This window comes from Montipora foliosa, chromosome 5 (assembly GCF_036669935.1).
Source record: "Montipora foliosa isolate CH-2021 chromosome 5, ASM3666993v2, whole genome shotgun sequence".
Taxonomy (NCBI): Eukaryota; Metazoa; Cnidaria; class Anthozoa; order Scleractinia; family Acroporidae; genus Montipora; species Montipora foliosa.
The window spans coordinates 38,937,215-38,954,714 of record NC_090873.1 but is presented as its reverse complement, the minus strand read 5'-3'; the positions used below and the strand labels follow the sequence as shown (position 1 = coordinate 38,954,714).

General features: G+C 39.6%; 2 protein-coding genes across 2 annotated transcripts in view; both read left to right on the top strand.

Moving 5' to 3' along the window:
- LOC138004092 (uncharacterized) overlaps positions 1-17,500 on the top strand; it is an 888,878-nt gene that overhangs the window by 459,879 nt on the left and 411,499 nt on the right. Inside the window, exon 16 of the mRNA XM_068850495.1 lies at positions 15,345-15,467. Within this exon, the coding sequence (XP_068706596.1) occupies positions 15,345-15,467 (123 nt within the window). The remainder of the gene's footprint in view (positions 1-15,344; positions 15,468-17,500) is intronic.
- On the top strand, positions 4,969-7,508 carry LOC138004513 (uncharacterized). Its single transcript, XM_068851045.1, has 2 exons — positions 4,969-5,229; positions 5,328-7,508. Exons 1-2 carry the CDS (start codon positions 4,969-4,971, stop codon positions 7,506-7,508), a joined length of 2,442 nt encoding a protein of 813 aa, XP_068707146.1.

The window sequence follows — 17,500 nt, the reverse complement described above, 5'->3', positions numbered from 1 at the left end:
ACGTTGAACCAGTTGCTTCTTTTCTGATTTAAAAGGAATCCATTTTTAAGTTTGATACTTTTGGTCCTTATGGAACTCGATAACTAAGTCACTGGGAAATTTCAGTAGAATGTCCTATTGTAGCTGCTTCGTCCACGTTTTTACCAGAATTTCGCACGGCGGGTCTAATCTGCAGGTCGCAGGTTATTGTTTTACCAATACAGAAAGTATCCTAAGCATTCTTAAAAGCTAACCTTAGGCCTAATTATGCCTAAACAAAAGTTTTTAGGCCTAAGGTTAGCTTTTAAGAATGTTTAGGATACTTTCTGTGTTGTTGAAACAATGACCTGCGACCTGCTACCTGCGACTTGCAGATTAGACCCGCCGAATTTTGGAACGTGATCACCATTTTCCCGCAAAAAATTACCGACTTAAAGGCGACAAATCTCGCTTCGAAAGAGCTGAAAGAAGTTTCCTTCGGCAAATTGGCTAACAATTCGACCAACCAGTTGATTTGAAAGGGTGTACCACTTTTCCCGTGGTGAGAGAGTTAATCCATAAATCCTATAGAACGAAAAGTGGTTCCGTGTCCCAGTACTGACCGCCACTGTCGATGCGCGCTAACGAACTGAAATAGATTTTTGTTCCCCACAAAATTAATCTCGCCCCTAAATATGGTCATTCAATAAAAATTAACTACTTTTTTTCTGCTTAACGTAAGTTCACAGTACAATCTAATCGATCGTGAATGCTTTAACACTTTTCTGAATACGAAACACCTTTTGTGTTATGTTTTTAACATTTGTTGACGGATATCTACACCGTCAGGAGACGTTCAGCCAAGAATTCCTGAGTCGGCTTAATTAAGCTCCTCATGAAACGTCTTGAGTGTCTCTGTATTTGCAAGGAGATTGTAAGTATTAGCATCCCAATGTACTTCAAACCAAATTCAATTTTAGTCCTGAGATAACATCTTAAGCGTTTCAGATTCTTTGATGGAATCAACACGTTGTTCCTTCCGAGTATTCTAATGTCCTTTTAAGTATACACATGAATACGTTCACGAATTTTGAGGGTTTTTGCAATACACACGAACTGATTCGGGTCGACTTTTTGGTAAAGACGACCCGTCAAGCCGAAGTCGGGTCGAGGTGTTTGCGGAAGTAAAGTAACAGGAAGTTGCTATTTTAAAGTAAGGTTCGATGAACTTTCTGAAAATGTTGACGGGTCGTGACGAGCCGTCATTTGAAAAAGTCGACCCGACTATTGGAAATGTCAGGTGGCGAGGGGCATAGAAAAAAAATTTGTATTTGTGAAGACAGTGGAGGCGGTGAGGCCGGCTGGAAATGTTACAGTTGTGGCTGGAAACGAATTTGGCAAGACTGTGTTGTAGGTTTGTTATTGTATTTGGTCCCCTGTGAGTGATGGTAATTTTGCCATTTTAGTTTTTGATATTCCCAGGTACACCTTTTTCTTTTTTTTTTTTTTTCTACAAAAAGTTTGCGAAAAAACGTCCACAAATGTCTCAAAACTCAAATGCAAATTTCATCGAATGAGGCGCACGATTCCAGTTCGTTTACCGCGAGTTTTCATCCCTTTTCGCTGAAATTTGGCTAGAATGTTGCCCGATAATCTGGCAAAAAACCCGTGTCGGGGAGTATTTATTTGTTGCCTCCTTCGAAAGTAATGAATATTTAAGAAAAGGTACTGCGCGTTTTACAAAAATTTTAAAGTTCAACAGTGAATAAAAACAAACCAGACATGTCATAAAAATGCCTCGACACGGTTTTTTAGATCAAGGTGTGAAGAAAACGTAGTTTGCGGTTAAATTCTGACCGGAAACGAACTCAATTTGTGAAACTTCATTCTTCTGGAAAAAAAATGATGGCTATTTTAGGAAAGGTATTTTATTTCTTGCCTTAAGTCAACTAATAATCGGGATCTACAATTCCTAAGCTTCCAGAAAGTATGTACGTTATTGGGGTTTTTATGAAACGTGTGACCGTGAAGCAGCGACAACGCGAGGATTTGGAGTGTGCTGATATTCAAATGACGCAAACCCCATGAAATGAATTGTCATGCTGCGTCCTTCCAACAGATTAGAATTCCGTTTTTCATGAAGAATTTAAATCTGTTAACGACTTCGACGCGTTTAGGTGATTAATATTGGGCAATAGTTTTGAAGTTTTTTATTTGCTTGGTTAGCAATCGCGCTGGTTTATCGTTTATTTGTGGATGTCCTGCAACGTGAATGCATAATTTCTTATTGCCGAACATGGGGTTTAATGAGTACTGGTGTGCAAAGGGTTTTTCCATCGTAACTCTTAGAATTCGTATATGGTAGAGTAAGGTAGTAGAATTTGAAGTCTGACCTTCCAAATTAAAGATAGAACAAGTCACTAGGATACGGTGTTGGTGCTGTTGACTTTGTTAAGCTGAAAGCAACTTAAAATGCTGATATAATCGTCACTTTAATCTTAGTTAGGAAGTAATGATTTTGCAAATATCGTTGCTTCTGTATGAAGGATGGAGTAGTCGGGAAAGAATTTGCACAGCATTTTCGTTTCAGTGTTAGCAGCCACTTTCTCGTTGCAATATCATAGGAGTTGTCACTAGTTCTTTAATAAACAGTAAGTGTTTTGATGGTATCACTTTGCGTCGGGAATTGCGGAATTTGAAACGTGTAAATGTGTTTATTTTAAATGTTGTTATTAACTGAAACGAGTAATTACAAAGTAGTATAAGGGAGACCTATATATTATAATTTTTTTATAAATTGGCTTGCAAGTTATTGGCAGTTGTTGGAATTTTAAAAATGTAGGTATCGCTGACGAAAGCATGAAATATTGTATAACGATATCGAAATGGTGATTTGTGATTAACGACAAAGTAAGGTAGTATGAAATGTTTGCAGTAGCTATGCTATAATACCAGCAATAACCTAATTTAGACATATCACAATTAATTTTGACAACTGGCATTATTTCGAGGTGGCATATTCGACACTGACTTCCTTTAATCGATTGAAGTGCTGGGTTCATTGTCAGCAGGGGAACACTTTCTTTTCTTTGTTGGTGTAGCAGGATTCAGTTTTCTGCTGGTATAATCCTCTATGTGTTTTGCGTTGAATGTGTGTTAGGAGCAGAAAGCAAAATCCATAAGTTATTGACGGGTGTATACAAAAGATGCGAATTTCTTGAAAAGGTTATAAATGAATGTCAAACAGTTGGCGGAGAAACAGGCAAGACAACTAGATTTTATCTTCAATAATGCAAATACAAAGAGACACGTCTGGTTCTAAAACGACCTCGATTACTTGAAGTATCTGTGCCTGAACGGTCCTCCACGCGACCCGCCAGGACAGGCAAGACGCTGATCGCCGAATCTCTCCCTCCCCCTCCCCCCCCCAAAAAAGGGCTCCACACGCTCTAAAGTCGTGACCAAGTAGTTATCCCCCCGCACGTTATACTGGTATGCTCTCCTTTTGTACAAGGTCTTTCCGTGTATCGTTGTGACACTTCAGAAAAAAAAGGAAACCACTTTTTGAACGATTTTGGAACGAACGCTTTCTAAACGTCAAAACGACGCTTTCAACAACAGTGAGTTCTATTCTAAACGGTCTTTCAATTGTTTCCACACATTCTTTTTAGCCGACGGTATACAGTTGTAGTAAGGGTATTATTTCTTCTAAGAACAAACGAAAAATTCTACGCAACGGCGATGCTCTCCTTTCTTTTCTTTTCTTTTATTTATAGTGACATTTGTTATTGTCCATTTAGTCGCTTCTCTTTGGGAACGGCAAATAAAACAAGATCTGCCTCTGAGTTAGGGTTTTGTATGCATACAATGCATAAGATCCCAAACATTAATACTGAGCAGCATGTTGTCAGAATAAAGATGTCACTACGAACACGAACGAACAAATTATTCACCAATTTGTAAGTGCTACGACATTTGTGAATGTTGTTCTGGTCGATGTTCTATGCGTATATCGATATTTTAGTCTCAAGCATACAACATTTTTGAGCAGCATAGCCTCCTTTGCTCATTGAACTTTTTCTTTCTCTCTCCATCTGACACTTTCAATAGTCGGGTCGACTTTTCAAATGACGGGTCGTCACGACCTGATCGGATCGTCATGATCCGGCGGGAGTTGTTTGAAGCTGCCCCAGGCGGTTCGACTTCCGGCAGTAAAGCTTACTTCCTTTTTCAACTTCACGACCCGACATCCAGTGAGTCGGGCAGTCAACAACTTAGTTTAGAACTGGATGAAGAAAAAGAATCCATAATGATTTACAGATCTCAGAAGATGTCTTTAAAAAAACTTAATTTTCGTGCGTGCTTGATCTAGAATATGCACAAACTATTAGCTTAAATTTCCGTGAAAATAGACTGGCTAGAATTTCTTGAGTGCCTCTGAGTTTGTAGGGAGGCAGTAAATATTAGATTAAATTTTAGTCGCGAGATAACATCGTAAACCTGTCAGACTCTATGATGGTACTGTTTTGTTAAAAAAAAACAGATTATTTGATTCTGTTAATTGATTCCTTGATTGACATTTGATTACCTTAAGATTAGTAACATTATTAAGACCGGATAACACGAAAAAGTTTCACTTTTTCTGGGACGTTTTGCCAACGAATCTATGCTAACCTGTTTGTTCACCAACCTGTTTTCATATTTCCGCTAACCTGTGGTACCGAAGTTTGAGGACTGTTTAATCTACTGGATATCGTCACAGAAGTAAGTGATCGATGATGTGTGATCTGTTGAAATCAAGCGCCGTAGTCCGTATTTTATTGTAGTTCATAGAAGCTGAAATTATGTAATATTTTCCTTTGTAGATCGAATAAAAAGACATTAAGAAAATTATACGATTTGAGTAATCCAGTGGATTATTAACCATTTTTCCCCGGAACAGCGCATTCGATTTCTTGTCAACTGTTGGGCCGAGGGAAAATTGGTTCTGGACGCACGTGGTGTGAAACAATGGAAACAGAATTAAAGGAAGCAAAGAAGATACGAAGGAACGCGAAAGCAGCTCTTAGAAGATGTGGCAAAAAGGTAACAAGCCTACTTGACGTTGAAAGACCAGAAAGTGAGGTAAGAGATGCTCTAAACGAAGTCAAAGAAGCATATAGCAATTTAGTGACGAAGCATGAAGAATACACCAAAATGATTGACGATGATGAACAGTTTGAAGAGGCTGAGAACTGGATGTCTGAATGTCAAGAAAACTTTTTAAGGCAAGTAATAAAGGCAAATTTGTATTTGGATAGTTTGGTCAAGACGAAAACGAAATTGAAAGAAAATGGCCATAACATGAGATCGGAACCTCAACTATTCAGTTATCAGAACAAAACGTGTCTTCCGGTGACGGTTCTATTGAGAGCAGTGAAAATACCAATCCCACAGTTCCTGTGGTTATTAATTCCGACACCCATGCAAGTGTTAATAATGACAGCCTTCAATCAGTAATTCCCAGCGGTAGTTCCTGTAATTTCAAGATTGAAAAAGCAAAGTTGCCAAAGTTTTCCGGTGATGTCAGAGAGTATGTTATTTTTAAAGCAGATTTTAAACACGCAATTGAAGCTAGGTACTCAAATCGAGACGCAATCACCTTCCTGCGGTCATGTCTCCAAGGAAAGCCTCTTGATTTGATAAAAGGAATTGGAACAGATTACAAGGCTGCATGTGAGTATTTAGATTCTATATATGGAGATCCGAGATTTGTTTCAGACAGGATAACTCAAGATATAGTTAAGTTTCGTGCACTGCAAAATGGCGAAGATGCCAGATTTTGTGATTTGGTGCATTTAGTCAAAAGGTGTCATAACACGTTAAAGGAAGTAGGTGTTCCCAGTGACATGAACAACAATCACATGCTGTCTATTATTGAACAAAAGATGTGTGCGGACGACCGCAAGGTTTGGTCTAGAGATCTGGAGCGAGAGGGAAAGATTGCCACGCTTCAAGGTCTAATGGAATGGATGACAGTGGCGATGAAATCGCGTATGCGCGCAACAGCTCCACTCAGAACTGGTGCAAGTAACAGTCGTTCAGTGCATCACGTGCGAACCGAAGGCAGCGTTAGAGGTAATTCAACATGGCATAAATGTTGGTTATGTCATACATCCGCTCACTGGCCAGATCAATGTCCGCGGTTTGCCGCAATGGGCGTAGATGAAAGAATCAAAACCGCCAAAGAGAATCACGTCTGTTTCGGGTGTTTGAAGAGAGCCGGTAGAGAGCACAGATTGGAAAATTGCAGCCGTAAGCAATGCTGTGCCAAGACAGAGAGAGGAGAACAGTGCCAACACTTCCATCATCCGCTTTTGCATAAGAGTAATGCGATCAGAGCGGGAATAGCAGCATTTACGGAAAATCAAGAAGCACTTCTGCCTGTAATTTCCGCAAACATTTGTGGCCAAAACGGAGTCTACAAACGAGGCAATATTCTTCTCGATACTGGAGCACAAGTCAGTTTGAATCGCAACGACACAGCTGAAGTGTTAGGGCTGAAGGGGAAGGATACGTCAGTAACCATAACTAAAGTTGGAGGTGAAGAGGAAACAATGAAAACGAAGGAATATCGAGTCCCAGTGAATTCTTTGGACGACACCCGGAAGTATTCGGTAAAGGCCATTGGAATCCCCAGTATTGGTGATGATATTACCGCAGTTCAAACGTCCAAGCTTGCTGACCTCCTTTGTGTACCAAACGAAAAGATTCATCGAGGAAAAGGGCAGATTGACATGCTGATTGGAATAGACCATGCTCATATTCATACGGGTCAAACGAAGCAAGTTGGACAACTTGTAGCTAGAAAGACGCCCCTTGGGTGGGTGGTGTTCGGAGGTTCCACTGAAACGCTTTCATCAAGCAGTCGAATACTCTTTGTTAAGTTATCAATGCCAGTTGATCTAACAGACTTCTGGACAACAGAGACCATGGGAGTTCAAGTCAAACCATGCGTATGTGACGCCGATAAGCTGAGTCAGGTAGAAAGGGAGGAGGCTGAAGTGATAAGCAATTCTTGCAAGAAAGTTGGAGCGCAGTGGATGATTCCTTACCCGTGGAAAAGGGATCCGAACCTTCTTCCTGACAATAAATCGCTGGCATTAAAGCGATTAGAAGGAACAGAGCGTCGCCTGAAGTCCAGTCCAGATCAAGGCGAGTCCTATGAAAAACAAATGAAAGAAATGCTCGAAATGAACTTCTGCAGAAAGCTATCGCAAGAAGATATGGAAAATTTTGAGGGTCCAGTCCACTACATTCCACACCATGCAGTTTTGAGACCGGAAAGCAAAAGTACACCCGCACAAATAGTGTTCAACTCTTGGTCTGTCTTTCAAGGTCACAAGCTCAATGACTACTGGATGAAAGGCCCAGACCTACTGAACAATGTATTTGGTGTGCTGCTAAGGTTTAGAGAAAGGGAAGTTGCCTTACTCGGAGACATCTCCAAGATGTATCATCGAATATTGATTCCAGTTCAAGATCAGCATGTCCACCGATTCTTATGGTGAAATTTAGAAACCCATCGAGAACCTGATGTTTACGTCAAAACGGTGCTGACGTTTGGCGATAAGCCTGCTCCAGCAATGGCACAAACAGCTCTAAAGAAAACCGCTGAAGAAAACGCGTCCGGCTATCCAGAAGCAGCAGAAGTTCTCCAGAAGAACACATATATGGATGACATTTTTGATTCCCTCAACACAGTCACCGAAGCGAAACAACTGGCCAAAGATCTTGATATTATTTTGAAGACAGGTGGCTTCAATGTTAAAGGTTGGATTTCAAACAAATCACTTGAAGACCATATGCAGAGTGAGAAGCCAGCAGAAATGGCGATGTTCAGAGGAAATGTTGCTGAGAAGGTCCTTGGAATGGCATGGAATAACCAAGCCTACACACTCACGTTCAACGTCGACTCTGATGCGATAGATCACGTGATCGGAGGTGGACAACTTTTGTCGGAAGGGAAGCTAACAAAGAGGGTTTTGCTCAGTCAAGTCGCTCGAATTTATGATCCTCTTGGTCTCGCAGCTGCTTTCCTTATCAGGGCAAAGATCGGTCTATGGCAAGACGAAGTTGATTGGGACGAAGATGCCCCGCTAGCTGTTAGTGAAAAGTGGAAAGATTTATTCAGAGAAATGAAGGAGTTAAGTAGGGTCGAGTTTCCCCGCAGTTTAACTCGTGCCGATGCAGAAGAGCCTCCTATGCTGTGCGTATTTTCCGACGCATCCCAGCACGCCTTAGGAGCTTGCGCTTACAGCCGACAGAGAATTAATGATGACCAGTATCAAGTCAGGCTAATTGCAGCGAAGTCACGGGTAGCACCTTTAAAGCAACTAATCATACCACGACTGGACCTACAAGCAGCAGTTTTGGCGTCTAGATTAGCTAAGACTATTCAAGAAGAATCACGAATGAAATTCCAAGCCGTCAAGTTCTTCACAGACAGCACAATAACCCTTGCCTGGATACAGAATCCGTCACGCAATTTCAAGCCATTCGTGTCTGCGCGAGTTGGAGAAATTCAAAGTAACGCTGACCCTAGTGAATGGAAACACATCCCGGGTGAAGAAAATGTCGCTGTTGATATTTCTAGAGGAATTTATGTAGGAGATCTGAACGGGAGATGGAGCAATGGACCAGAAAAAGCCAGAGGAGCTTTGGCCACAAGAGGTAGCAAAACCTGTTTCAGAGGAACATTTGGAGCTTCGACAAAACAAGACTCTTAGTGAGACCAATTCGGTGAAGGACCTAGGTGTTGTCATTTCAAGCGCTTTGTCATGGCACAGTCATGTCATCCCAACTGTTGCCAAATGCAACAAAATTTTAGGTTTCCTTAGGCGAAACACGCCTAACTCTTTGGGAATTGATCTGCGCCGTGCTCTTTCCCTGTCCCTGGTACGCTCAACCTTGTGTTACGGAAGCCAAGTTTGGGCCCCTCAGTCAAGCACTCGCGATCTACTTTTGCTTGAACGTGTTCAGCATCGTGCAAGTAAATACATTCTTGCACCAGGTGGAGCGTGTTTCGCAGATCTTTCGTACAGAGATAGGTTGATAAAACTTGACTTGATTCCTGTTTCCTATTGGTTTGAATATCTAGCTTTGGTCTTTTTCTATAAACATCCTTAAGTATGTTACTCCATATAGTAAGTAACTAGGAACTCCTTTATCAGTATTGATTATAAGCCTAATTTAACTAAAACCTCAACCTTCAGGGATTCTTACTTTAATAGGATTATACTTCTCTGGAACTCATTGCCTTTTAATACTAAGGAAAGTACTACTCTTTCATCCTTTAAAACGAAAGTTCGTTCGCATTACAAGTCACTTCTTCATTCAGCTTTTGATCCTGACCGAATAAAAACTTTTAAAACTATTTGCTCTAAATGCAGATCTGTTACCCCGGCAACAGTCTGTTGTCGATAAATTATTATTAGTATTATTGTTTTTATTTGTATTATGTGTCATATTACTTGTTAGTTATGTATCTGTTCGTATATTGAATCACATATGTTTATGTAAGTATGGGGCATGTTCATATGGACGTCGAGTCTTTTCATGCTCTGTTGAAGCTATTAAATAAAATAAATAAGACAGTTTGTGAAGTGAAGAAGATAGATGAAGCCATCGACCCGAAACGTTTTTCAAGTTGGAAAAACCTGGTTCGAGTGACGGCCCGTATTCAAAGGCTGGCCAACAAGATACGCTTAAGAAGACACACCCAAACGGGAAAAGAAGGGCCACTTGTACCAGAGGAATTAGAAAAAGCTGAACGCTTCTGGATCAAGGAATCCCAGAAGTCCCTGCACAGCCGAATCAAGAAAGGGGAACTCAGGAGTTTGAGTCCCTTTGTTGACGGACAGGGTGTGGTCAGAGTTGGAGGAAGAGTTGATCAAGCAGTTGTATCATATGAAACTAGGCACCCGGCGCTTCTTCCAAGTGATCATTGGATGTCAATGTTAATAACAAGGCACGTGCATCAACAGGGACACAGTGGAGTGGCTGCTACGACCGCCAAGATTAGAGCGAAGTATTGGATCCTAAAGGCAATGAAGTTGAGCAAGTCAATCAAGTTCAAATGTGGGTTCTGTAAAGAAATGGCACATAAGACCGAAACACAGTTAATGGCAAATTTACCAGCACTTCGATTAGCCCCATACACTCCACCATTTTACTACACGGCATGTGACTACTTCGGGCCTTATAGCGTCAAGGTAGGACGAAACAAGACAGCGAGGCACTACGGTGTGGTGTTTACATGCTTGAACACAAGGGCAGTACATGTGGAGATGGCCGTTGACTGTTCTACCATGGAGATTTTGCAAGTTCTCCGTATATTTTTTTGTACTTCGCGGTCAACCTGCAGTGATGATAAGTGATAACGGTTCACAGTTTGTCGGTGCGGAGAGGGAGCTGGGTGAAATGGTACGAGGTTTGAGCCGAGAAAAAATTCAAAATTTTTGCGCAGAGAAAGGCATGCACTGGAAATTCACGACACCTGCTGCCCCTCATCAAAATGGCTGCGCAGAGGCGCTCGTCAAGACTTGCAAGCACGCTCTAAAGCGGGCCATTGGCAGTCAATTGCTAACACCATTCGAGTTGTACACGGTGTTTCTAGAGGTAGCCAATCTTGTTAATCAACGGCCAATCGGAAGGATTCCAAACGACCCTGATGATGGCAAGTACATATGCCGTAATGATATTCTCCTTGGACGAGCGTCATCTGAAGTACCACAAGAACCATTCAAAGAAACACAAAATCCGCGCCACAGAGTTGACTTTCTCCAGAATATCGTTGATTCATTCTGGAAGCGTTGGAATCGAGACGTTTTTCCATCCCTAGTACCGAGGAAGCAGTGGCAAATTGAACGACGAAACGTGCAAATCAACTATCGTGGCTGATAGTAATGCCGTTCGAGGCAAGTGGTGCACAGCTGAAATTATATAATATTTTCCTTTGTAGATCGAATAAAAAGACACTAAGAAAATTATACGATTTGAGTAATCTAGTGGATTATTAACCATTTTCCCCGGAACAGGTACCAACATGTTATTCCTTCGGAGTATTCTAATATCATTTTATGTGTACACGTGACTACGTTCACGAATTTTGAACTGGATGAAAGCAAATAATCTACAATGATTTTACAGATCTGAAGATGTGTTTGAAAAATAAATTCTCGTCCGGGCGTGATCTAGAATGTGTACAAACTATTAGCTGGATATTATCTTCCTGTCTAAATAGACCAGTTAGAATTTCCACCATCCATTGAAGGAAATTTAACATAAGCTATTCTAAATGTATTGACACAATCGATTGTTGACTGAATATGGTAGCCAAATTGTAGCAAAATTCAACAATAAAAATTCATATCAAAACCAACAACTTGATACCTAACTCAACAAATCTATGTCAACGTCAACACTGTTTACCTGTCAACTTCAACAACGTTATTTTTAATTCAACAATTTCCTCTCAACAGCAACTCCATCAACTTCACAATTTCAACATTGTAATCAGTCTTAAAATCAACAGCAAAATTCAACGCAAAAAAGTTTCTTTGCTGCTGGATAAACACTTGCTCATATCCAATTTTCAACTACCTAAAACCTGTCAAGATCAACGACTCAAAATTTGTGTCAACAACTCAAAATATTCGTGTCAACAAATTGGGTCCGAGCTGGCCCGTTTCTACCTAGAGAGTCTGGGGAGAATTAAATTTGTCGCTCAGCAAGATGGCGGACGCGGACAGACGGCAGTGATCGTGAGGTAACACAAACTAATCAAAATGATATAAATAGCCAATGGAGTTAATTTTTTAACGATTTAGATGAGTTATTGAGTGAGTATGAGCAACATCGGTCAACGAATGACATCGCAATAACGAAAAACGTGACTATTCGTTTGAAAAATGCAGTTCGAGCTTTGCAAAATGTATCTCACTTTGTATCACAAACTAACAAGGAAGCAGTTCTGGAAATGGCCAGGAATTTCCAGTTGATGCTTTGGGACTGCCATCGTAGGTGTGAATTTCCAAGTCGAACAAGATCTTCACAACTTGCCGTTTTTTCACTAAATTCACCAAATAGAGTAGATACCAGGCAGGTTGGACGGCCAAAATTTGACATAATTTGCTATAATGGTGATTCCATTTTTGCCTCAACATGTTTACTTGAATTAAAGCTGCCAGACCATTTCCCCAACTATGCTTCTTTTGTCTCAGCTATGAGGACAGTTATAGCTTGACCATTAATATTAAATGTTGCTAACATGAATCATTAGTATAGAAAGACACCAAAAGCACTTTTAAGGTGTTGCCTTATTCATGTGCTGGCTGTGGGGAAATGAGTACAATGTTTTAGCTTGCAGATATTGAAATTATGTGAATGAGAAAGACCATGCTTTCAGGTGCAAGACCACCTGGACACTCTGGAGAAGTGTAAAGGTAGTCTCACACCTAAAAGCACAGTCTTTCTTCCTTTCAAGTACTTTCAGCTGTTCTGCTGAATAATAATTTTGTTTACTTGTTGTTGTTCTTTAGAAAGGTGATTTTGATAACTTAAAAAAGCCAATATGTACATGTCTTAGTGCTGGCAAGTCGTTTAGAGATCTTTTTTACATGGCAAGTTCTGTTAAATTACGTCTTATCAGGAACAAAAGATAACACAAAGGATTCACAGGTTTTTTTATGGAACTTAAACTACTGTTGTGTTCATCCAAGTTAACAGTGACAGTACGTGTGTTGAAATTACTTTGATGTTAACACTTACTTTTTGATACCAAATACAACATTATTGTAACACTTACTTTTTGATACAAAATACAATTGAAACTGTTGTGTTTGTTGTTCAATAAAGAGAAACCTTACTGGAGTGTAATGTATCGGTGGTTTGAGAAAATCCTCTTTGGGTTTCATAGCACCTTTAAGAAGTAAAATTAGCAAGTTTGTTTTGGAGTTGAAAGCAGTAGTTACTGGCCATAATGTGTCATAGAGACCTTACGTACATGTACAAGTGTCAGTTGACTTGCCAACCATACTATTGATTTTCACTGGAAAAAGTAATAATTGTAACTACTTACAAGCGAATTTTGTATAACTGCTGGTTTCGCAATGTGGTTCTTTCTAAGAAGTCAATTGTAGTGAGTACTTTCAAACATTAAGATTTTACTGCTTCATTTGTTTTAGCATGGAATATGTTTCTCAGCTAGACATATATGAATGTAAGACGTTAAGACAGTCAATCAGTCAGTTAAGATAGTCAAGTTTTCCGTTATTGCGATGTCATTCGTTGACCGATGTTGCTCATATTCAATCAATAACTCATCTAAATCGGTAAAAAATTAACTCCATTTGCTATTTATATCATTTTAATCAGATTGTGTTACCTCACGATCACTGCCGTCCGCCATCTTGCTGAGCGACAAATTTAATTCTCCCCAGACTCTCTCGGTAGAAACGGGCCAGCTCGGACCCAATTTGTTTACACGAATAATTCCCGTACGCCGCACTTTCTATGGCGTAAACTATATTTAACCGATATTTACGATCCATTTTACCAGCAATATTAAAGAAATACTTACTGATATCTCGTTCTCGGTTCATGAGCACTGCCAGTCGGACTTTCCAGTTGCGAGGCTTTCAAAATGGAAAGTCCGACTTGCAGTGTAAAATTAAAGAAACGCTATTAATCAGTGACTTAAAACCCTCTCTTAATGTAAACATTGGTAGTGAGAAGATTTTTCTTTATTAATTTCTTCCGGAAGTATCAATTACCGGAAGTTACGATATTGTTATCACACTTTTTAACTAGTCGCCAGTGCCTCGCTCTAGTTTTTAAAATTTTGTGTAACAGTTTTAACCGTCACTTCTGATGATGTATGTTGCAACATACGAGACGTGAAGTATAAAATGAAAATGTTTGAAACCGCTGTTTGTTTTCTTTTCCTGCTAAAATTGAAATGGCCAAAGGACAAAAGTATTTATGATGTTGCATTATCAAATTGGGTGATGAGCTGAATTGAGAAAAGAAAAAAACAATAATTAATAAATTAATAATTAATAATTAATTACCTGGAAACAAATATCGTTTCAGTTATTATCGAGTCACTTTCGAAGGCGGCAATAAAAAGTTACCGGGTTATGTTACCCATAGCAAATATGTAGATAGCAAGGAAGCGAAACCAACAATGCACTTATATGTCAGAACTGCAAGTGATTAGCAAAAGATCTAGTTTATAGGTCTGCATTTTTAATCTCTTTTTAGTTGTCTGGAAAACGCTTTACAGCTGTTATCGCAAAAGAAATGAAAACGCTGTCATTGCTGTTGATTTATATTTGTGTTGCCATTTGTCAAATTGTCGATAAAACAAAGTCTCAACAATGTCCTGCATTTGGATCTGAGGAGTCCATCTTGGGATGGATGTTAAAAGGGCACATCTATGAAACAAAGATGGCCAATATTGCTCATGATTGCGTTGCTGTCTGCCTGAAGGATGATCGATGCCAAAGCTTCAACTTTGTAATGTCTCTCCATAAGTGCGAATTCAGTGATCGCACCAAGGAAGCCAGACCTGAGGATTTTATTCCAGATGCAGACAGATATTACTTCAGAAAAGACATAAACAGAGGTAAGTGGACTTTAACAAGCTAGTTTTGTTGCATGGAAAAGACTGCTCAAACAAGAATAAAGAAATAATACCAGTTTCTCAATTTCAGTCCCACTAGGCTCCATCTCTGAACTAGCAGCCGAGTCCTGCAAGGAAATTAAGATGAGTGAAGGAAGATCACCCGACGGCAAATACTGGATTTCTTCAATAAAACCAGGGATTCCAGTATTTGCATTTTGCGATATGAAAACTGAAGGTGAGATCTGATAACTTCGCACTTCTGTAATATTCTTCTCCATATTCTTCTTCGTCTCCATTGGCTATATCCTAACGTCAGGATTTATGAAAATTATCATCGTCATTTCCATCTCGAACCCCATCTTCATTTTCACCTACATCGATGATCCACATCTTAAAGCTCATCCAATTACATCCTTATAGTCCTTATATTATTATCTGGCTCTATTTCCATTTTCATCTGCATCTCCATCTGCCTCATCTTTTTAACTTCCCTTTTCTTCTCTTAACCTCATCCGTGTACCCTTTTTCTCCTGCAATCCTTTAACTGTCTCGTTCTCCACCACTTTATCTTATTCCACGTTTTCCTGGTTCCCTCGAAGCAAAACTACCTCTGCCTTTTCGGTTACCTTATCCTGTTGGGCTTGAAGCAAAATTGTGGGGCAGGTTTGGAGATGGACTACCTGCTAATCGCGGTTAAAGTTGTTCCTTTATGTTGTAGATGTTAATGAATGTACTGCTTCTTCACCTGTGTGTCATGTAAATGCTACATGCAACAACAACCTTGGCTCCTACCAGTGCACTTGCAAACCCGGATACGCTGGAGACGGAAAATCTTGCAAAGGTAATTTAAAGACCAACCGAGGCAGTTCAAACAAGCATTTTCGAAAAATAAGAGGGTAGTAACCTTGCACGCAAATCTAGAGTAAGGGTTACAGTCAACGATTTTGAATATGACGTCGTTATAAAATAAACATAATGAAAGCCGGGTCAGAAATGCGTTTTGGTCAAAACAATAGCTAGCTAGGGTTAGATGCCATGCTATGCCATGCCACCGGCTGGGAGGTCGGTATAGGGAAAAACTGTTCCTTTAGGTCTTGAGTACTCAAGGCGGTGGGCACAGGTTTTCCCTCTACGGATCGATCTAAGCCGGTGAATAACATATTTATTATTTCTGCTTTTTTCTTTATTTTTTTTTCTGAAAGTGATCATGGCATTTCTACGTGCTCTACGTAGCACTATCACAGTTGTAATTATCTTAGGGCCTGTTCACACTACACCGAAAAGTTTAGGTTGGTGTTTGCAAAAAAAAATGAAGATTTTGTGATACCGATTTTGTGTTTTCGTAATAGCGTTCGCACTGGAGACGTGCGAATTATTTGAGTAACCACAAATTTCGTTTGCTGTTGATGGTTATGTGTCAAAGAACAATAGCTTTTATCGCCCGAAAAAAATATTGTAGGACTCCAAAGCTAGTTGACGGTACCTTTGAAGTTTGGTGGCACATGCATGCGAAAATTTTTGGTGGGTCGCAAACATCGTTCGCATTGAAAATGGTCTCGCGTTGACAGTTCTTTTTTGAAAAACAAACAATTTTGCGTATTGCGAACAGGGTCTTATAACTGGAAAAAGCGCGCACGTTCGTAATTAAAGCTCAGAGAAAAATGATAGGTTGATAATAAAACAGAATTTCAAATATCTCTTGGTGCAATAAATGTAAAAACAAACAGTTATAGTGTATAGCAAGCTTACAGAAATGAGACAAGAAAACTAAACAATATTTAAAAAATCGTACAAACAGAAGAATAGTGTTTTACGTATTAAAGTGCTATGTCTTGTTAAAATTGAAACGAAAGCAACACATCGCAACGCTGTGGTTTTTCGGTCGTTGATTTTATTGAACTGTCCTTTGAGCTCAGGTTTTTGGTTGAGATCCGTTATTTTCTTTGCAGTACTATTTTAAAATCTCGTTCCATTTTGCTTCATTTAAGAAAGTTGAAATACGGATTCGTAGCTTAAACAGTCAAACAAACAAATAGCAAGGCTTTGGAGTTTCCATGAGGTAATGTCAATGTCAACAAGCTTTTCTTGTGTAGTCTTTTAAGTTTTGCACTACTTTGTGAAGGAAAAAGAGAAGTTAAAAAGATGAGGCAGATGGAGATGCAGATGAAGATGGAAATAGAGTCAGATAAAAATATAAGGGCTATAAAGATGTAATTGGGTGAGCTTTAAGATGTGGATCATCGATGTAGGTGAACTGAATGAAGATGGGGTTCGAGATGGAGATGACGATGATAATTTACATAAATCCTGACGTTAGGATATAGCCAATGGAGACGAACAAGAGGACTTGACGGAGAACAAAGATAAATACTTGAAATAATAAGATATGAAGGCAGAGAATGGGATGTTCGAGTATTTTTCATTACTTAAGTTTTTTTTCCTCCGGTTTTAAGAACTTTCATTTCATTTTCAACAAGACAAAGCATTTAAATACGTAGAACACTATTCTTCTGTTTGTACGATTTTTTTCATTATTGTTTAGTTGCTTGGCTCATTTCTCTAAGCTTGCTATACACTATAACTGTTTGTTTATATATTTATTGCACCAAGAGATATTTGAAGTTCTGTTTTATTATTAATTTATCATTTTTCTCTAAGCCTTACGAACAGCGCTTTTTTTCAGGTATAACTTAATTTCAACTGTGAAAGTGCGGCGTATACGTACCCTGCGAGCAGAGTCAGGAAGATCGAAAGAGACTCTGCTCGCAGTGTATGCATCGTAGAGCGCGTAGGAAGTATGCAAATATAAATATGTTATTCACCGGCTTAGGTCGATCCGTATAGGGAAAAACTGTGCCCTCGGCCTCAAGACCT